Source organism: Homarus americanus, unplaced genomic scaffold, assembly GCF_018991925.1.
Source record: "Homarus americanus isolate GMGI-L3 unplaced genomic scaffold, GMGI_Hamer_2.0 scaffold20465, whole genome shotgun sequence".
Taxonomy (NCBI): domain Eukaryota; kingdom Metazoa; phylum Arthropoda; class Malacostraca; order Decapoda; family Nephropidae; genus Homarus; species Homarus americanus.
In genome coordinates, this window is record NW_024756914.1 from 5,427,319 (window position 1) to 5,451,116 (window position 23,798).

Genomic DNA, 23,798 nt, shown 5'->3' on the forward strand with positions numbered 1-23,798 from the left:
GTACCTATGTCTTCAGCTGTAGGGAGCTAGATTTATCTACAAAGATGTACGAATATCGAGCAGTGTTCCTCCCCACCCTACTGTATGGCAGAGAGACGTGGATCACATACAGGAGGCACCTCAAGGCACTTGAAAACTTTCACCAATGTAGTCTAGGTTCCATCCTCCGAGTTCACTGGCAAGACAAGAGAACAAATGCCAGTATTCTCATTGACACCAACTGTAGAAGCATCGAGGCTGCCATTATCCATGAACAGCCACTCTGGACTTGCCATGTTACCCGATTGGACGACAGTAGACTACCAAAGCAGCTTCTTTACAGTCACCTAACGAATAGTAAACGTAACGCCGGCGGGCAACTGAATAGGTTTAAGGATAGTCTTAAGACAAACCTGAAAAAGTGCCAAAGCGACTCCCTCACCTGAAAGACGATTACTCCACACCGTAACGCTTGGAGGAACACCACACGAGAAGGTGTCAATACTTTCGAGTCAGCCCGACTGCATACTGAGGCAGACAACCACCAACGCCGGAAAGACGCTGTCGCCGCCCCTCCCACACTAGATGCCCTCCACATGTGCAACATCTGTGAACGACCCTGCCGGTCCCGTATCGGCCTCTCTAGTCACTTCAGAGCACACCAGCAAAGGTGACATCCTTAATAACTCATATCATTGTATCATAGGGGTGAGGGGAAGATGAAGAAGATAATGGGGCAGGGGTAAGGGGGGAAAGGGAAGGCGGAGGGGAGTGATAACGGGCAATGAAAACATAAAAATAAATTAGTGGAGCAGAAGATAAACGTAGAGAATAAAATCATGGTGGACGATTTTTTTTCTTGAGTTTTTGTTAGTGATTTGTTGAACGATTTTTTCTGGTTCCAAAATGTAACACCTCTCTCTCTCTCTCTCTCTCTCTTACCTAACCTAACCTAATAAACTAGAGTTCTTAATCTTCAGGTGATCATATACAAATTTAGATAAGTCATTCAAACCAGGTCAAGTAAAGCAACACAGAAACAGGCCTCAACCTCTCAGTCACAGCGAGGCTCTTCAATACCCAACCTCCCTCAGCTCCACCCCACCCGCGGCTACAATACCTCCTCCTCCCTACAGACTATTTTTTCAGCCCTCGGTCCTGCTGAGGGTAAGGAGTGGTGCTTTACATTCGGAAATAAAAGCTGTACTGTTTATGTAATGTCATGTTGTATTTGTGGGTTCATGTAAATTACAAACAGCTTAAAAAGGATCACCTGAAGATTAGAAATGCAAGCTTATTTCACCTCAAGATTAACCATCCTAAAGCTTCTTTTGGGGGTTTACGATTGGTTAAGGTTGGTTAGGTAAAGTGAGGTGAGGTTAGGGGAGACTAGGTTAGGTGAAGTGAGGTTAGGGGAGACTAGGTTAGGTGAAGTGAGGTTAGGGGAGACTAGGTTAGGTGAAGTGAGGTTAGGGGAGACTAGGTTAGGTGAAGTGAGGTTAGGGGAGACTAGGTTAGGTGAAGTGAGGTTAGGGAGACTAGGTTAGGTGAAGTGAGGTTAGGGGAGACCAGGGTTGGTGAAGTGAGGAGGCTAGGTTGCGGTTAGGTTAGCGTTGCAATGGTTAATCTTCAGGTGATCCTTACCTACCATGCAGTGGAATACTGGCAAGGTAAAACAAATAAACAAACACACACACAAACATACACAGAGCTGCATTATGATGTAAAAAATTATCCGTTGTGTGGAAATTAAATAGTTTATTACACAAAGTCTCTGGGAGCCTCGAGAGAGTGTGCTGCACTGGAGGAGGAGGGAGGGGAGGAAGAGGAGGGAGGAGAGGAGAGGAGGAGGGAGGAGGAGGAGGAGGAGGGGAGGAGAGGAGGAGGGGGGAGGAGGGGAGGAGGGGGGAGGGAGGAGGGGGAGGACGAAGAGGGAGGAGGGAGGAGGAGGAGGGAGGAGGGAGGAGGAGGGGAGGAGGAAGGGAGGAAGGAGGAGGGGAGAGGAGGAGGGAGGGGGGAGGAGGGAGGGGGAGGAGGGAGGAGGAGAGGAGGAAGAGGAGGAGGAGGGGAGGAGGAGGAGTGGGTCAGTATTGTACATAATTTAAGCTCAGTTATATAACCTAACAGAATCTGACCTGGCCTGACATGACCTAACCTAACCGACTTAAACTAACCTGTGGGGGATCGGTGGTAGAAGCGGTACCGTTCTTGCCTCGCAAGCGAGATGTCACGGGTTCGATTCCCGGGCCGGTGGAAGTTGTTTGGACTTACTTCCTTGCCCTCATTAGTCCCTGTTCACCTAGCAGTAATGTAGGTACCTGTTGTAAGTCGAGAGTTGCGAATTCGTATTCAGGGAAAGTTGTTGGAGCTTCCAATAACTTGATGACATAAACCATTCACTCTTCAGGCTTCTACGCCCTTGACTCTTCAGGCTTCTACCCTTGCTCCTTCTACGCCCTTACTCATGAGACATAAAGGCAAGCATGAACTTAGCATGCTTCCCTGTTGGGCGCTGTAAACGCTTCTGCGTTTCACCTTACACAAGGATGTAGGGGAGTGACCAATAAATTAAAAAAAAAAAACCTAACCTGAGTGCTATGTGAGGTTGTTCAGGTGACGTCACCACAATTTAGTAAATGGTAGCCTCAACCACCATCAGCGACAAACATTACAGCAAACACATGAACAAACACAACAAAAATAATAAAAACAACAATAAATACAACAACAACAGATCAGACAAACACACTAACAACTACAACAACAAACAAAACACACATAACCACCACCGTAGCGCCAAGCGGAACATGGCTCAAGGGGCCGAAATGTTAATTTCCAATAAAGTTAAGTTTTCTGGGTTGAGTGAACACGCTGGGGGAGGCGGTCACATAACTGCTGACGGCTGGAGGAGCTACTCGGGCATAATCAGCCAATAATACGCTAACACTTGAGTTATGAACTCCATCTTAAGGGGGACTGCTTACCCGCCCAGGCCTACTAGGGGATCACTTCAGCTTCCTCTCCTTCTCCTAGGTGTGTGTGTGTTCCTAAAACTATATCTTGCGCGTATGAGACCTCACTTGGATTACGAGGTTCAGTTCTGGTCACCGTACTACAGAATGGACAGAAAATCCTTAGAAAGAATTCAGAGGAGAATGACAAGACTAATCCCGGGCATTAGGAACCTTAAGTACAGAGACAGGTTAAAGCATCTTAATTTGCACTCCCTCGAGAGACAAAGAGTGAGGGGCGATATGTATTGAGGTGTATAAATGGAAGTCAGAGCTAAACAAAGGTGATATAACAAGGGTACTCAAACTATCCAACCAGAAGCGAACTCGTAGCAATGGTTTTAAATTATACAAATTTAGATTTAGGCGCGAGATAGGTAAACACGGGCTTGGTAATAGAATGGTGGATGAGTGGAACAAGTTACCAAACATCATCAATAACCAGAACACGCTGGCTAGCTTTAAATATAGGATGGACGGATATATGAGCAATAGGGGTTGGGTGTAAACGGGACTGCCCAGTATGTTCTTGTGTGTGTGTGTAGGAGGGTTCAGCCGTGGGCCCACTTTACAACAAGTTTATGCCCTGGTGTGTGGTGGACGATTGTGGCGGATGACTGGTGGATGACTGATAGATGACTGTGGTGGATGACTTTGGTGGATGACTGTGGTGGATGACTGTGGCAGATGACTGTAATGGATGACTGTGGTGGATGACTGTGGTGGATGAATGTGATGGGTGACTGATGAATGACTGTGATGGGTGACTGTGATGGGTGACTGTGATGGATAACTTTGGTGGACGACTGTGGCGGATGACTGTGGTGGATGACTGGCGGATAACTGTGATGGATAACTTTGGTGGATGACTGTGGCGGATGACTGTGGTGGATGACTGGCGGATGACTGTGATGGATGACTTTGGTGGATGACTGGCGGATGACTGTGATGGATGACTGTGGCGGATGATGACTGCATGGTGGATGACTGGCGGATGACTGTGATGGATAACTTTGGTGGACGACTGTGGCGGATGACTGTGGTGGATGACTGGCGGATAACTGTGATGGATGACTTTGGTGGATGACTGTGATGGATGACTGTGGCGGATGACTGTGGCAGATAACTGTGGTGGATATATGTGGCGGATGACTTAAGGAGAGACTACCACTGCCGAGTTACGCATGTCTTAATAAATCTAAAACACTTCAGCTGGGAGGAAATTATTGGTCAGTAAAAGTGCCTTGATATAGTGTAGTGTGGATCAAGATGGTGTCTCCATGACTTTATGTGATGTGGGTGTGGTGGTGTGATGTGGGTGTGGTGGTGTGATGTGTGGGTGTGGTGGTGTGATGTGGGGGTGTGGTGGTGTGATGTGTATGTGGTGGTGTGATGTGGGGGTGTGGTGGTGTGATGTGGGGGTGTGGTGTGTGATGTGTGTGGTGGTGATGTGGGGTGTGTGGTGTGATGTGTGGGGTGGTGGATGTGATGGTGGTGTGATGGTGGTGTGATGTGGGTGTGGTGGTGTGATGTGGGTGTGGTGGTGTGATGTGTGGGTGTGGTGGTGTGATGTGGGGGTGTGGTGGTGTGATGTGTATGTGGTGGTGTGATGTGGGGGTGTGGTGGTGTGATGTGGGGGTGTGGTAGTAGTGACGATGTATACAGTAATGTGTGTAGCAGTCAATATTATTTTAAGATCATACCTATTATTTCGTCTCTCTCTCTCTCTCTCTCTCTCTCTCTCTCTCTCTCTCTCTCTCCATCAGTCGTGTTCCGGGTAAAGTAATCAACTAAGCCGTTTTATCTCCGGGTTCTCTAATCTTATTTCGGGATACGGTATTCAGTAAGTCGTTTTATTGCGGTTTGTGTAATCGGTTTATTGTGACATGGCGGTTTATATAATCGGGTTATTCTTATGGCCACTGATTGATTACTTGATTGATTGATTGATTTATTGATTGATTTATTGGTTGATTGATTAATTGATTGATAGATTGATTTCTTGGTTGACTGATTTACTGACTGACTGATTTACTGATTGATTTCTTGATTTCTTGGTTGACTGACTGACCGACCGACTGATTGATTGATTGATTGATTTACTGACTGACTGATTGATTGATTGAATGATTGGTCGTAATACCTGTTGAATGTTGGCAGGTACGGACACGAAATCAAGAGACTTAAGAAATATGAAAATAACTGAACGAATTTGAGGTGCTGTGCGCGGAGGAAAATGGAGGAGAACAGTTAGGTGGGGAGGAGGACAACGGAAGCTGCTGTGAGAAGAGGAGGAGGAGGAGGAGGAGGAGGAGGAGGACAAAAGGAAGCTAGTGTGAGGAGGAGGGGAGGAGGAGGAGGGGGAGGAGGAGGAGGAGAGGAAAGAAGGAGGAGGAGGACAAAAAGCTAGTGTGAGGAGGAGGAGGAGGAGGAGGAGGAGGAGGAGGAAGACAAAGAAAGCTAGTGTGAGGAGGAGGAGGAGGAGGAGGAGGAAGACGAGGAGGAGGAGGGAGAGGGTGGAGAAGACGTGTTAATGTGGTGAGAAGCAGCAGCAGGAAGACGAGGAGTAGAAGCAGGAGGAAGAAGGAAGAGTAAGGGAGCAGGGGGACTAAGGTGGACTTGGAGGAAGGGGAGAAGGAGGAGGAGTGGACGTCTTAATGTAATAACTAAGAGGAAAGAAGATCTAGATTAGTTTTGAGACAGGAGGAGGAAGAGACAGCAAGGGAGACCAAGACAGAGGGACATACACCGTGTGAGGGAGGGAGGGACGAGACATACACCGTGTGAGGGAGGGAGGGACGAGACATACACCTGCACAGTTCAGGTATCATAATCAACAAAAGCCTGGCTGCAGGGTTTTCTAATCTTATCTGGGCCCGTAATCCACTTTCCCTCCTCTCGCCTCCCCCCACTTGTAGTTCAGGACAACAAACTGGACCGTGTATGAATAAGTTAAGGTTCGTGATTCTCCAATCTTTGTACGATAACTTTTCCCCCAAATGTACGATAACATTCACCTGGCCAAGAGATAACAGTTTCAACGGCGCTGTTATTAGAGGAGCAAGCAAATCCATTCTTATAAATATTCAGTTAGCCATGTAGATTTTTATACCCGACGAGACTATAATATATGTATATATATATATATATATATATATATATATATATATATATATATATATATATATATATATATATATATATATATATATATATATATATATATATATATATATATATATATATATATATACGAGTGGAACAAGCTTAGCAACTTTGTAGTAAGTGCTGGAACTCTGGAAAGTTTCAAAAGGAGGCTAGATAGATTCATGGATGATAGAGAGTGGTAGTAACTCTCGACAGGAGCTGCCATGCACAGGCTAACCGGCCTATTGCAGACTCCTTATTTTCTTATGTTCTTATGAATCGCCGCCCTCCGGACGGCTCTTTCGCTAGGCCACGGTAGGACGCCACCCTCCGGGAGGCTCCACATTGTCTCACTGTAGTGCATTAAGATAGACCACATTTTTGGTTTTGCCATTAGCAGCAAGTATGTACATATTTTTGCCAGTTCCCACTCAGGAGCATCCAACATAGAACTGTCCATGAGAGAAGCAAGGAAACACCAGGTTTAGGCCAACCATCTTTAAGGACTGTCCCTGGCTCTTGTAGATGGTCATGGCAAAGCTCACTTTAACCGGGAACTGAAGTCGCTTGAACTCAAATGGCAGGTCAGTGGTGATGAGAGGTATCCTTGGTATAAACACGTCCTCTCCTTTAGCTTTTCCTGTCAGCATTGTAGCTTCCAGTACATGTGGCATCATGTTCTTCACCACCAGTCTTGTGCCATTGCAAAGGATTGGTGGTTCAAGATTTCTTAAGAACATTATAGGAGTTCCAATCTTGAGAGTGAGGTGGTGAGGAGGCATTCCAGCGGGCTCCAAAGAATTAAGGAATTCTGCAGGGTACTGGACTGCTGGGTCCTGGTCGATTACTGTATCAACAGATTTGAATGAGGTCTCACTGCATGGAAGCTGTCTGAGTAGAGTCATGTTGATTTCAGCCACTGTTTCATTCTTTGGTGCCAGAATTGCGCGTTCACTCAGCCACTTGTGATCCTTGCAGTGGTGGATAATGTTTGGGTAGACCATGTTAGTGAGCTCAGTTGAGGACTTTACAACATTTTCACATCCACAGAGAGAGGGAAAGAAAGAGAATATATACTTTGGGAGAATTACTAAGGAAAGAAACAGAGAAAATTATATAAAAGACTGAGAGAGAAAGACACTTATAACTATTAAACCTTACCATATTAAAGTGTTTATGGTATATCATCTGAAGTCTTATATATGAGTGGTAGTTATAACCTTATATCTTAACAATTCTAATGTTTTGATCCTTTCTTATGATGTTGAGCCCAAATAATAATGAATGAATAATGTTTTTCTTTCACGCGCATATGTAGTATATTGGGAGCCCTCCCCTCCCCTCCCCTCTCCTCCACAAAAAAAATCACTATTTATAATGTAATAATTCAGCCAGATCAAGACATGGGCATGTGGTAGACCTCGTTTCTGCCACTCAATGGAATACATGCAGCACCGTGTAGGGCCAAAGATAAATAGTTCATTAACGGTGTATGTAAGTTTCACTATGTTTTTCACTACAACGGTACAGCAAAGGATATTTTTCTAGCATTAAACTGTTTTTATTTTATTGTCAAATCATCACTACATATAACATCATCCATCATCACTACATATAACACCATCCATCATCACTACATATAACACCACCCATCATCACTACATATAACACCATCCACATCACTACATATAACATCATCCATCATCACAACATATAACACTATCCATCATCACTACATATAACACCATCCATCATCACTACATACAACACCATCCATCATCACTACATATAACACCACCCATCATCACTACATATAACACCATCCATCATTACTACATATAACATCACCCATCATCACTACATATAACACCATCCATCATCACTACATATAACACCATCCATCATCACTACATATAACACCACCCATCATCACTACATATAACACCATCCATCATCACTACATATAACACCACCCATCATCACTACATATAACAACATCCATCATCACTACATATAATATCATCATCCATCATCACTACATATAACACCATCCATCATGACTACATATAACACCATCCATCATCACTACAGATCGGTAAAGTAGTTTCCGAGATTCTCGTGCGGACACACACACAAATACACACAGACATACTTCTTTGTTATATATATATATATAAAATATATATATATATATATATATATATATATATATATATATATATATATATATATATATATATATATAAATAAATACACAGTATATCTGTCGTGTTTTATGCAGTAGACGGTAATATGATGCAGTCCAGTAAGAAAACAGAATAATGAAGGGAACAAATGCAATTATTTATATGAGAGAGAGAGTGTATGTATATGTGTGTAATGGTCAACATGCTCTCCTCGTGAAGAGAGGGACCTGTTCGATCCTGCAGTGAAACTATGGCAAGTTTTACGCGCTATTTCTGTCTACCCAGCAGTAATGGACCTGGATGTTAATTGATTTGCGGATCGTGTTCCGGGGTAATGGTTAGCCAGTGCAGTTGGCGAGTTGTCCGGTCTTCTCGGACTATTACTTGACACTGGGCCATGCAGCTCGTTAACTCAGGGTGTGGTTGTTGTGTTGGCTACAGCTTCTACACCTTAAACAAATTCACGCCAGGTGGCCCTTGGAGGCCATCCTCGTTACACGAGGGGCAACCATTATTTTATCATCAAACACTACAGATAGCCGAATGTTTGGGGTCGTGTTCGTCAATCCAGCCTAAGTGTTCCGCTCGCTTTCTCTTTGCCTCACCTCTTCTTTCCTTCTTCTCCTACCCCATCCTCCCTTCTCGTCCCTCCCCCTTTTTTCCCTCTCCTTCCCTTCCCTATACTCTATTTTCCTTCTTCTCCTCTCTCCTATCCCAACCTTCCTTTTGCTACCATCTCCTCTTCTCTTTCCTTGCCTCCTTTCTTCTCCATTCCCTTTCCTCTCCTCTCTTTCCTTTCCCTCCTCTCCCCTCTTCCCCTTTCCTCTCCCTACCATCTACTTCTCTTCCTTTCTCCTCTCTTCTCTTCTTCTTTCTCTTCCTCTCTCCTCTTCTTCCCCTTCCTCTCCTCTTCTTCTCCCTCCCCTCTCACCATAATCAAGTGGCACAACCAACTCACTACACTGGAAGCCCCCACACCACGCAACAAGCCCCCACACCATGCAACAAGCCCCCACACCATGCAACAAGCCCCCACACCGTGCAACAAGCCGCCACACCGTGCAACAAGCCCCACACCATGCAACAAGCCGCCACACCATGCAACAAGCCCCACACCGTGCAACAAGCCGCCACACCATGCAACAAGCCCCACACCGTGCAACAAGCCGCCACGTAACAAGCCCCACACCATGCAACAAGTCACACCATGCAACAAGCCGCCACACCATGCAACACGCCACACCATGCAACAAGCCACACCATGCAACAAGCCCCACACCATGCAAAGCCCCACACCATGCAACAAGCCACACCATGCAACAAGCCCCATACCGTGCAACAAGACGCCACACCACACAACAAGCCCCACACCATGCAACAAGCCCACACCATGCAACAAGCCGCCACACCATGCAACAAGCCGCCACACCATGCAACAAGCCCCCACACCATGCAAAAGCCCCCACACCTGCAACAAGCCGCCACACCATGCAACAAGCCCCCACACTGCAACAAGACGCCACACCACGCAAAGCCCCACACCATGCAACAAGCCCCACACCATGCAACAAGCCTCCACACCACGCAACAAGCCCCACACCATGCAACAGCCCCACACCAGCAACAAGCCGCCACACCATGCAACAAGCCCCCACACCATGCAACAAGCCCCCACACCATGCAACAAGCCGCCACACCATGCAACAAGCCCCCACACTGTGCAACAAGCCACACCACAAGCCGCCACACCATGCAACAAGCTGCCACACCATGCAACAAGCAGCCACACCATGCAACAAGCCCCCACACCTGTGCAACAAGCCGCCACACCATGTAACAAGCCGCCACACCATGCAACAAGCCCCCACACTGTGCAACAAGCCGCCACACCATGGAACAAGCCACACCATGCAACAAGCCGCCACACCATGCAACAAGCTGCCACACTAAGCAACAAGCCCCACACCCTGTAACAAGCCGCCACACCAAGCAAAAGCCGCCACACCATGCAACAAGCCGCCACACCATGCAACAAGCCAAACACAATATGCAACAGTGTAATGTTGCCTGGTGCCACACCTGTGTCTAACCTGTTTAATTAGTCCGCCCTGTCCAGGTGTGATGCTAGGGTGGTGCAGCACCAGTGAAGGGGGTGACAGGGCAATGGGTATATTAAAACGAACCTCAGCTTAACCTAACCTTACCTAACCTAACCTAACATAACCTAACCTAGCCTAAACTAACCTAACCTAGCGTAACCTAGCCTAACATAACCTAACTTAGCCTAACCTAGCTTAACCTAACAAACCTATTTAACCTAAACTAATGGTGAAAGAGGGGCACTGGAGAAAGTGAGGGAGGAAGAGAAGGGAGAGGTACTAGAGGGAGGAGATAAGGAGTAATGCATTGGTGGAAGGGAGGAAGGCATTGGGGAGAGAATGAGGAGGAGGGAGGGAGGTAGAGAGGGGGACATTGAGGGATGAAGGGCGCACTAGAGGGAGAGAGGGAGGAAGGGAAGGAGAGAGAGAGAGAGAGAGAGAGAGAGAGAGAGAGAGAGAGAGAGAGGTACTGGAGGCACTGGGAGGAAGAAGGAAGAGAGGGAGGCACTGAGGGGAAACCAGGAGGGTGGGAGGGAGGGAGGGGAGGGAGGGAGGAGGAGAGGAGGGAGAGAGTGGGGAGGGAGGGAGGAGGAGGGAGGAGGAGGAGGAGGGAGGGAGGGAGGAGGAGGGAGGAGGAGGAGGGAGGAGGAGGGAGGAGAGTGGTAGGGAGGCAACACATACAGTATCACTAGGACGGGCATCACTTTTCCTTGAATGCTTAATCCAATTAGACGCTGTGACCCAGATGCGAATTCATCCCCTGCCACCCCCAGCCACCCCCTGCCGACCCGCAGCCACCCATTCATCCCCTGCCACCTCCCACCCCCCCTGCCGGCCCGCCACCCCCAGCCACCCATTTATCCCCTGCCACCCCAGCCACCCCAGCCAACCCTTCCACCCCTAGCCACCCCCAGCCACCCTTCCACCTTCAGTTACCCTTCCACCCCAGCACCCTTCCACCCCAGCCACCCTTCCACCTCAACCACCTTCCACCCCCAGCCACCCTTCCACCCCAGCCACCCCCAGCCACCCTTCCACTCAACCACCCTTCCACCTTCAGTTACCCTTCCAACCCCAGCCACCCTTCCACCCCCAACCACCCTTCCACCCCCAACCACCCTTCCACCCCAACCATCCTTCCACCCCCAACCACCCTTTCCACCCCCGCCACCCTTCCACCCAGCCACCTTCCACCTTCAGTTCTTCCACCCCAGCCACCCTTCCACCCCCAACCACCCTTCCACCCCCAGCCACCCTTCCACCAACAACCACCCTTCCACCCCAGCCACCCTTCCACCCCAACCACCCTTCCATCCCCAGCCACCTTCCACCCCCCAACCACCCTTCCACCCCCAACCACCCTTCCACCCCCAACCACCCTTCCACCCCCAACCACCCTTCCACCCCCCAGCCACCCTTCCACCTCCAATCATGGGATGGTGATGGTGTTGTAGTTGTAGTGATAATTTTGTAGTGGTGAGTGGTGGTGGTAGTGGAATGTGGTGGTGGTGGTGGTGGTGATGGTGGTAGATGGTGGTGGTGGTGGTGATATGGTGGTAGTGGTGTCGCTGTAGACTATGAGGTGTTTCTTGTTAATTATGTCTGGTGAGAGGCAGGGACGCGGCAGGACGGGGATAATGGCCCCGCCCCACAACCTCAACCATCAACCATCAACCATCAGCCCTCAACCATTAGCCCCTCAACCATTAGTCCTCAACCATCAACCTCAACCATCAGCCCTCAACCATCAGCCCTCAACCATTAGGCCCTCAACCATTAGTCCTCAACCATTAGTCCCTCAACCATCAACCCTCAACCATCAGCCTCAACCATTAGTCCCCAACCATTAGTCCTCAACCATTAGTCCCTCAACCATCAACCCCAACCATCAGTCCTCAACCATCAACCTCAACCACCAGTCCTCAACCATCAACCTCAACCACCAGTCCTCAACCATCAGTCCTCAACCATCAACCCTCAACCATCAACCCTCAACCATCAGCCCTCAACCATTAGTCCTCAACCATTAGTCCCCAACCATCAACCCTCAACCATCAACCCCAACCATCAACCCTCAACCATCAACCCTCAACCATCAACCCTCAACCATCAACCCTCAACCATCAACCCTCAACCATCAACCCCAACCACCAGTCCTCAACCACCAGTCCTCAGCCATCAACCCTCAACCATCAGTCCTCAACCATCAACCCTCAACCATCAACCCCAACCACCAACCCCAACCACCAGTCCTAACCACCAGTCCTCAACCATCAACCCCCAACCATCAGTCCTCAACCATCAACCCTCAACCATCAACCCTCAACCATCAACCTCAACCACCAGTCCCTAACCACCAGTCCTCAACCATCAACCTCAACCATCAGTCCTCAACCATCAACCCTCAACCATCAACCCCAACCATCAACCCCACCACCAGTCCAACCATCAACCAACCATCAGTCCTCAACCACCAGTCCTCAACCACCAGTCCCCAACCATCAACCCCAACCATCAACCCTCAACCATCAACCCTCAACCATCAGCCCTCAACCATCAACCCTCAACCATCAACCCTCAACCATCAGCCCTCAACCATCAACCCTCACCATCAACCCTCAACCATCAACCCTCAACCATCAGCCTCAACCATCAACCCTCAACCATCAACCCCAACCACCAGTCCCCAACACCAGTCCCCAACCATCAACCCTCAACCACCAGTCCTCAACCACCAGTCCTCAACCACCAGTCCTCAACCATCAACCTCAACCATCAACCCTCAACCATCAACCCTCAACCATCAACCTCAACCATCAACCCCAACCATCAACCCTCAACCATCAGCCTCAACCATCAACCCTCAACCATCAACCCTCAACCACCAGTCCAACCATCAACCCTCAACCATCAGTCCTCAACCACCAGTCCTCAACCAACAGTCCTCAACCACCAGTCCTCAACCATCAACCTCAACCATCAACCCCAACCATCAACCCTCAACCATCAACCCTCAACCATCAACCCTCAACCATCAACCCTCAACCATCAACCCCAAACCATCAACCCTCAACCATCAACCTCAACCATCGTCCTCAACCACCAGTCCTCAACCATCAACCCTCAACCATCAACCCTCAACCATCAACCCTCAACCATCAACCCTCAACCATCAACCTCAACCATCAACCCTCAACCATAACCCTCAACCCTCAACCCTCAACCTCAACCATCAACCCTCAACCATCAACCCTCCAACCATCAACCCTCAACCAACCATCAACCTCAACCCTCAACCCTCAACCATCAACCTCAACCATCAACCCCTCAACCATCAACCCTCAACCATCAACCTCAACCATCAACCAACCTCAACCATCAACCCTCAACCATCAACCCTCAACCATCAACCCTCAACCATCAACCCTCAACCATCAACCCTCAACCATCATCCTCAACCACCAATCCCAACCATCAACCCTCAACCATCAACCTCAACCAACCTCAACCATCAACCCTCAACCATCAACCCCAACCATCAACCTCAACCATCAGCCTTTAACCTCTATCCTCATCCTCAACCACCAGTCTTCAACCCTCAGCCCTTAACCTTATCCGTTAGGCCCTCAACCAATCAGCCCTCATCTCTCACCCACAACCTCCCAATTAACTCAGAGAACAGCTGTGGGGGTGGGGTAGGGGAGGAAGGGAAAGGGAGGAGGAAGGGAAGAGGAAGGGGGAAAGGAGGAAGGGGAGGAATGGGAAGAGGGAGGAAGGAAGGAAAGGAGGAAGGATGAAGGTAATCTATCCATACTCATATTTTATCTTGAGTTCGTTTAGGTAAGTTTGGTTCGGTCGAGTTAGGTTTGGTTAGACCATGAAAACACCAGCGCACAAATACATCAACAACAACTATAATAATAATAATAATAATAATAATAATAATAATAATAATAATAATAATAATAGTAATAATAATAATAATAATAATAATAATAATAATAATAATAATAATAATAATAATAATAATAATAATAATAATAATAACATCATTAGGAATAAGAACATAAACAAAAACAATTACCAACAAGACGTGACATATAATATTTTAACATAAACCTTCCTTCATCAGAGAACACAACACACACCTGGCCACCTCTCATCAGCGCGTCACCAAGGTAAGGTACACACCGCCCACTACCTGGTGTTGACCCTGGCGAATAAGAGCGCCAGGCGGACGATGATAAGAGAGCCTAGCGCTGAATGAGAGTCACAGCTTCAGGGTGTCTGGTTAATTATTTAGTTACCTGCCCACTCACTACCTGCTGAGAGAGAGGGTGGGTGAGGGAGGGAGTCAGGGGGTGAGGGAGGGAGGAGGGAGTCAGGGGGTGAGGGAGGAGGGAGTCAGGGAGGGAGGGAGGTGAGGTCAAGGGGGAGGAGGGAGGGAGTCAGGGGTGAGGGGAGGAGGAGTCAGGGGAGGAGGAGAGAAGGAGTGAGTTAAGGGTGAGGGAGGAGGGGAGGAGTGAGCTAGGGGTGAGGGAAGGAGTCAGGGGGTGAGGGAGAGAGGAGGGAGTCAGGGGGAGGGAGGGAGGGAGTCAAGGTGAGGGAGGAGGGAGTCAGGGGTGAGGGAGGAAGTCAGGGAAGGGGGAGGGAATCAGTGAGGGAGGGAGTCAGGGGTTCTCTCTCTGTACGGATCTATCATCGTGGCTGGGATCATTAACCGTCCTCGTTCACCTGGGACCATTAACCGTCCTCGTTAACACCTCGTTCACCTGGGACCATTAACCACCTCGTTCACGATCTCGCCTCGTTCACCTGGGATCATTAACCACCCTCGTTCACCTGGGACCATTAACCATCCTCGTTCACCTGGGACCATTAACCACCCCTCGTTCACCTGGGATCATTAACCGTCCCTCGTTCACCTGGGACCATTAACCACCCCTCGTTCACCTGGGATCATTAACCATCCCTCGTTCACCTGGGACCATTAACCATCCCCGTTCACCTGGGATCATTAACCGTCCCTCGTTCACCTGGGACCATTAACCGTCCCTCGTTCACCTGGGACCATTAACCGTCCCTCGTTCACCTGGGACCATTAACCGTCCCTCGTTCACCTGGGACCATTGACCTCCCTCGTTCAGCTGGACATTAACCGTCCTCGTTCACCTGGGACCATTAACCATCCCTCGTTCACCTTGGACCATTAACCACCCTCGTTCACCTGGGATCATTAAACGTCCCTCGTTCATCTGGGACCATTAACCACCCTCGTTCACCTGGGACCATTAACCACCCCTCGTTCACCTGGGACCATTAATCACCCCTCGTTCACCTGGGACCATTAACCACCCCTCGTTTACCTGGGACCATTAACCACCCTCGTTCACCTGGGACCATTAACCGTCCTCGTTCAACCTGGGACCATTGACCACCCCTCGTTCACCTGCCTCATATGTCACTAACGTCACTGCAGGGAGACTCTCCAATCAGCGGTACGATACCTCATTCATACCCTGAAACGCGTGTGTTCTGCCAGGGTCGCTAAATATCTCCCCAGGTAATATTTACCTTACAGATTTTTGCTGAAACAGAACGGACAGGATTCCATTACCTGACCCCAATATTGTGTTAACTGTTGTTACCTATATTGACCTGTGTATTGTTTTACTGTTATTGACCCTCCTCCCTTCTCTCTACTCTACCAATCCTGTGTCAGTGTTCAATTTGTGCTATCAAACTTGGATTTTGATTGGTTAATCCGGGGGAAGGGGAGGGCCATATTGAAGGGTCCAACGTGATTGGTTGGACGGCCACACTCAAATACGTCATCTGGAGCTCTCGTTTTGCGGCAAACTGTCACAGTCAAGGTTTTCAGTATACAGTATATCTAACTCTCTGTCTGTGTCTCTCTCTCAGCCACTCTGTATATATATATATATATATATATATATATATATATATATATATATATATATATATATATATATATATATATATATATATATATATATAATGTGTGTGTGTGTGTGTGTGTGTGTGTGTGTGTGTGTGTGTGTGTGTGTGTGTGTGTGTGTGTGTGTGTGTGTGTGTGTGTGTGTGTGTGTGTGTGTGTGTGTGTGTGTGTTTCTCACATCCTTACTGACAGGTATGCTTTCCCCAGGTGGTGATGGTGTCCCAGTAGGTGTGACAACCTCGTAGGAGGAGGTGTGAGAGGCGGGCATGATGGACTCATGGAGACTTAATCCGAGGGCGCCACCATTCGTGCCCCTTCGATTCTATGAAGGACGTCGGGGCGGCCCTGGCGGCCGCTCCTCCACCCGTCACCTGCCCCTGCTGGTCCCAAGGAGGCGCCTGGCCAAGCTCATACAGGTGAGAAAATCGAGGGACACAACAAATCAAGATAACTTGTAAAATATTTTTGAGTAGACTGAACTACTGAACATAACATATGGGCATTGATATACACCAGTATGGAAACACGCCATTATCACATAACAAAGTGAAGTCTGATATATAAGGACAAAATTATCCAGAAGATAAAACGATAGATTCAGCGCTCTCGACTCACGTAAATACTGCACCACTACACCACACACACCATAACAATACCTTACAGAGTATCAACTTTTTCGTCCAGCTTACTGATACTAAAACAAGGGGATAACATTAACAATAACACCCAGAATGTGAACAATTGTTTTAAGAAAGTTTGTATTGGGTTGGTTGTAGGTTGGGCACGTGGTGTAGCTGCTGTGTGTGTGTGTGTGTGAGGATGGACCGTGTACTGCGTCAGAAGGATAACAGTAATGATCCTACAGGCCGGTCTGATGTTGGTGCTGGTCTCCACTATCCTCATCAACGTGTCCTTCATCGTGGAGAAGGCCAGGCAGCTGAGGACCAACCCTACCACCACTGGTTAGTACCTCCCAACCCACCACCACTGGTTAGAATACCTACCACCCCTACCACCACTGGTTGGTTAGTACCTACCACCCCTCATCACGTTAGTTACACCACCACCTCACCACCACTGGATAGTTAACACCACCACTACCATCACATGTTAGTTAGTACCTACACCTACCACCACTGGATAGTTAATACCCTACCACCCCCTACCATCACATATTGGTTAGTACCTACCACCCCTACCATCACATGTTAGTTAGTACCCTACCACCCCTACCACCACTGGATAGTTAATACCTACCACCCTACCATCACATGTTAGTTAAAGTACCTACCACTACCACCACTGGTTAGTTAATACCTACCACCCTACCATCACATGTTAGATTAATACCTACCACCCCTACCACCACTGGTTAGTTAATACCTACACCACCCTACCATCACTGGTTAGTTAATACCACCCCTACCATCACTGGTTAGTTAATACCCTACCACCCCTACCACCACTGGTTAGTTAATACCTACCACCCCTACCACCACTGGTTAGCAGTTAATACCTACCACCCCTACTGTCACATGTGTTGCAATTTAATACCTACCACCCCTACCACCACCAGTTTAGTTAATACCTACCACCTACCACCACTGGTTGAATTAATACCTACCACCCCTACCATCACATGTTAGTTAGTACCTACCACCCCTACCATCATGGTTAGTTCATACCTACCACCCCTACCACTGGTTTAGTTAGCCTATCACCCTACCATGCTGGTTGAATTAATGCCTACCACCCTACCATCACTGGTTGGTTAATGCCTACCACCCTACACACCACTGGTTGGTTAATACCCTGCTACTACCATCACATGTTAGTTAATACCTACCACCCACACCACTGGTTAGTTAATACCTACCACCTACCATCACTGATTTAGTTATTACCTACCACCCTACCATCACTGGTTGAATTAATACCTACCACCCCTACCACCACTGGTTGGTTAATACCTACCACTCCTACCATCACTGGTTTAGTTAATACCTACCACCCTACACACTGGTTAGTTAATACCTACCACCCCTGTTAGATTATTACCACCCTACCACTGGTTAGTTAATACCTACCCTCCTACCATCACTGGTTAGTTAATACCTACCACCCCTACCATCACATGTTAGTTAGTACCTACCACCCCTACCATCACATGTTAGTTAGTACCTACCACCCCTACCATCACATGTTAGTTAATACCTACCACCCCTACCATCACATGTTAGTTAGTACCTACCACCCCTACCATCACATGTTAGTTAGTACCTACCACCCCCCCCCCCCACCATCCAGTGCGGTAGTACAGCCCTCTCAAAAAAGCAGTGTCGCCTTCCGAATGAGTCAGTATCGAAATTATATGAGATAATGCAACGCCAGCTGTGTTGAGATCCTGAACTACAGTACTGTACATACACCATGGACCAGTGAACATTCTTGGTTATAAATTATAATGTCCCTTACCTGAGGATGTTACGCACATTTCATCTATAACATTCAGTTGTTAATGTAATAACAACGAATACGAACTAAACGATTCTCTCTCTCTCTCTCTCTCCAGATAAGGATGGCAGGTTATTGTAATTCTCCGGGAAGAATGTCATTCCTAATACGTATATAATCTATCCCCTTGATAATTATGACAACACTGAAATTTCAATATATTTTACATGGGTGTCAATAATATGTGTAATTAAATCTGACGAGGACTCTTGTAAAACTACAGGAAGATCTAAAAAAAAATCGAATGGTCTGAAAAATGGCAGATGAAATTTAATGTGGACAAATGTAAAGTGCTTAGACTAAGAGACGTAAGCAGAGAAACCAGATACCAGATGAACAACGTTGTTATACAGAAATCCGACTGTGAGAAAGATTTAGGAGTGTTGGTGGTACAGCGGTAACACGCTTAACTCTCACTAATATGTCAAGGGTTCGAGCCTCGGCCCTGACACACGTGAGAAGGGTGTTATCCAGTGTGACCCTCACTACCAAACACCACAGGTTACCCGGTCCTCGGTTTCCTCCTGTACTAACACTGGATAGAGCGCCCTAACGGCTAGTAAGCTGATAAGTGGCGAATAAGAAAAAAGAAAAATATAAAAGTATTTGCTCTAAACAAGGCTAATAAAGTACTTGGGTTCATAACAAGGGAATGTTAGTTACAAGACTAGCGAGGTCATCCTAAACTATACCTCGCGCTTGACACCTCATTTGCATTACGCGGTTCAGTTCTGGTCACCGTACTACAGAATGGATATAGAATCCCTACAAAGCATTCAGAGGAGAATGACAAGACTAATCCCGGGCATTAGGAACCTTGAGTACAGAGACAGGTTAAAGCATTTTAATTTGCACTCCCTCGAGAGACGTAGAGTGAGGGGCGATATTATAGAGCTGTACAAATCTAACTCTGGGCTAAACAAAGGTACTCAAACTATCCAACTGTTGAAGGAATATTCTTCTTTCCTTAGGCTTTAGTAAGCCCCTTTATAATATTTTGATATACTTTTGACACTTGCCAGATGCTTCTGGTGTTATGGTACAGGGGTACCTAGTGACAGTACTAGGATCCCGGTTCCTCTATCAGGGAATAAAATATTGAAATTGAAATTGAACTATCCAACGAGGAGCGAACTCGTAACAATGGTTTTAAATTAGACAAATTTAGATTTAGGCGCGAAATAGGTAACCATTGGTTTGGAAATAAAGTAGTGGGTGATTGGAACAAGTTACCAAACATCACCATTAACTCGAATACGCTGAATAGCTTCAAATATAGGTGGGACGGGTATATGAGCGATAGGGGTTGGGTGGAAACAGGACTGCCCAGTATGGGCCAATAGGCCCGGTGCAGTTTCCTCCATTCTTATGTTTTTATGTATGTTTATACGTGCATCTTTTTGTTTTCTTTCTTTTTTACGGGCATTAACCCACCAGGGCCTGGGGATTAGTGGATGTCATCATTATGACCTGACCTCATGTTTTTAGGTCACCCTGTATATTTAAGCCTCTCTCTGTCCATGTAATCTAGTTGCCTCTGAAGATGTCTTGAATAAAGACGAAAGCTAAGGTACTCCGTTGTTTCCATTTTCCCGTGTGATTTTATCAAGATATATATATACATATATATATATATATATATATATATATATATATATATATATATATATATATATATATATATATATATATATATATATATATATATATATATATATATATATATATATATATATATATATATATATATATATATATATATATATATATATATATATTAAAAATACAAAGAAATCAATAATAATAATAATATTATTATTATTATTATTAATAACCACAAATAAATACAAAAATGAAATAATAAATCAAGAGTGAGAAACGACTTACAGTATGTATGTTGTGTTGTCAATAGTAAGAGAAACAATTGAGACCCTGCAATTGTGTGTAAATGAGGCAGAAAATCAGATCAGCAACCTGGGACTTGGTCACAATTTTCGTGATGCCATATGGCAGCAGGGTCTTCCATAGACAACACATTATGTTTCCAATATCTTCCCAGGCGGTAGTACCTCCCTGTTTGGTAGCTGCCTACTGTTTGTATGTTACCTGACAAATGTAAGAACCACAGCCACACACCCTCTAGCGGATGATACCAGGACCCCAGCCACACACCCTCCAGTGGATGATACCAGGACCCCAGCCACACACCCTCTAGTGGATGATACCAGGACCCCAGCCACACACCCTCGAGTGGATGATACCAGGACCCAAGCCACACACCCTCGAGTGGATGATACCAGGACCCAAGCCACACACCCTCGAGTGGATGATACCAGGACCCCAGCCACACGCCCTCGAGTGGATGATACCAGGACCCCAGCCACACACCCATCGAGTGGATGATACCAGGACCAGCCACACACCCTCGAGTGGATGATGCCAGCATCCAGCCACACACCCCTCGAGTGGATGATACCAGGACCCAGCCACACACCTCAAGTGATGATACTAGGACTCCAGCCACACACCTCGGAGTGGATGATACCAGGACCCAGTCACACACACCCTCGAGTGGATAATACCAGACCCAGCCACACACACCCTCGAGTGATGTGATACCAGGACCCAGCCACACACACTGAGTGATGATACCAGACCCAGCCACACACCCTTGAGTGGATGATACCAGGACCCAGACACACACCCTGAAATGGATACTAGGACCCAGCCACACACCCTCGAGTGGATGATACCAGGACCCAGCCACACACACTCGAGGGATGATACTAGGACTCCAGCCACACACCCCTCGGAGTGGATGATACCAGGACCCAGCCACACAACTCGAGTGGATGATACCAGACTCCAGCCACACACCCCTCAAGTGATGATACCAGGACCCACACACACTCGAGTGGATGATACTAGGACCCAGCCACACACTCGAGTGGGATGATACTAGGACCTCAGCCACACACCCTCGAGTGGATGATACCAGGACCTCAGCCACACACACCCTCTAGTGGATGATACCAGGACCTCAGCCACACACCCTCTAGTGGATGATACCAGGACCTCAGCCACACACCCTCTAGTGGATGATACCAGGACCTCAGCCACACACCCTCGAATGGATAATACCAGGAGCCAAACACCTCAAGTGGATGATACCAGGACCCCAGCCATACACCCTCGGGTGGATGATACCAGGACCCCAGCCACACACCCTCGAGTGGATAATACCAGGACCCCAGCCACACACCCTCGAGTGGATAATACCAGGACCCGAGTCACACACCCTCAAGTGGATAATACCAGGACCCCAGCCACACACCCTCTGGATGATACCAGGACCCCAACCACACACCCTCTAGCGGATGATACCAGGACCCCAGCCACACACCACTCTAGCGGATGATAACAGGACCCCAGCCACACACCCTCTAGTGGATGATGCCAGGACCCCAGCCACACACCCTCAGTGAGATGATACCAGGATCAGCCACACCCTCTGATGGATGATACCAGGACCCCAACCACACACCACTCTATTGGATGATGCCAGGATCCCAGCCACACACCCTCAGCGGATGATGGGACCCCAGCCACACCCTCCCAGTGGATGGTGCAGGATCCCAGCCACACACCCTCTAGTGGATATTAACAGGACCCCAGCCACACACACCCTCAGCCGGATGATACAGGACCCCAGCCACACACCCTGCAGTGGATGATGCCAGGATCCCAGCCACACACCCACCTCTGAGTATATGGATGATACCAGGACCCCAACCACACCTCCTGGTGGATGATAACCCCCCCCCCATCACAAGCTGCGAGTTCTGATGACATACGTGTCTCTAGAGTGTGTGGTAGATAGCGTACAGAAGCATTCTAGATAAGCTCGACATTTTACTAACTTCTTGACTTCCGAGCTCCCACCATGACTATTCTAGACAGACGAGGACAGGAGAGAGAGCAGAAAGCTCCCCTCCCCTCCCCACTCCTCTCCCTCCAGCGTCACAGCCGACAGGAGAGATAGGAGAAACCTCCCCTCCCCTCCCCCCTCCTCTCCCTCCAGCACCACAGCCGACAGAGATAGCAGAAAAGCTCCCTCCTTCCCCCTCCTCTCCCTCCAGCACCCACAGCCGACAGGAGATAGCAGAAAGCTCCTCTCCTCCTCCTCTCCTCTCCCTCCAGCGTCACAGCCGACAGGAGAGATAGCAGAAACTCCTCCCTCCCCACCCCTCCTCTCCCTCCAGCACCATAGCCGACAGGAAAATTACCAATGATTAAACACTAACTTGGAACTTTTATAAGGACGAATGATAAAAATAAGACTAAAAGACTCCCCCGGCCCCTTCATCCCTATGTCCACAAGACCAGGAAGGTGAACAGCTGGAGTTAATATCTAGGTCGACTGTATAATAATGTAATCCACAACAATTCAATATAAGGTGCTGTTATTGTTATAAATGTTATATCAGATGTATAATTCTGCTCTTATTAGTTATTAGTATTCTCTGTCTATATGTTTCGTTCTTCTCAGTTAATACATCACCAAAGAACCAACATATACTGTGTCTCAGAATATCACAAATACGATATGTTAGTCCACACCACGGCTGATAATAGCGGGTATCTTCACCTTGGCTCCCTCACGCCGTCATGCACAAATGGTTGTTACATATTATCATGATCTTTTTTTTTCGACTATTAATTACTATTTCAAAATCATATTTACAAATTTTACTTCTTGGTCACGTAAATATTCATTAAGACATGTTGCCCTATCATTAAACTTAATTATGTTTAACAGTAAACATAAGTCACGGACACGTAAACAAATATACCATTCCTAATATCCTTATATAATACTGTCACAGAAATAAGCTTATAGTTA

The 23,798-nt window shown here is 47.4% G+C and overlaps 1 protein-coding gene across 1 annotated transcript; it reads left to right on the forward strand.

Moving 5' to 3' along the window:
- The first annotated feature begins 9,322 nt into the window (after window positions 1-9,322).
- Window positions 9,323-10,273, forward strand: LOC121857280 (early nodulin-75-like). Its single transcript, XM_042353270.1, has one exon. It carries the CDS (start codon window positions 9,323-9,325, stop codon window positions 10,271-10,273), a length of 951 nt encoding a protein of 316 aa, XP_042209204.1.
- Window positions 10,274-23,798: the final 13,525 nt, after the last annotated feature.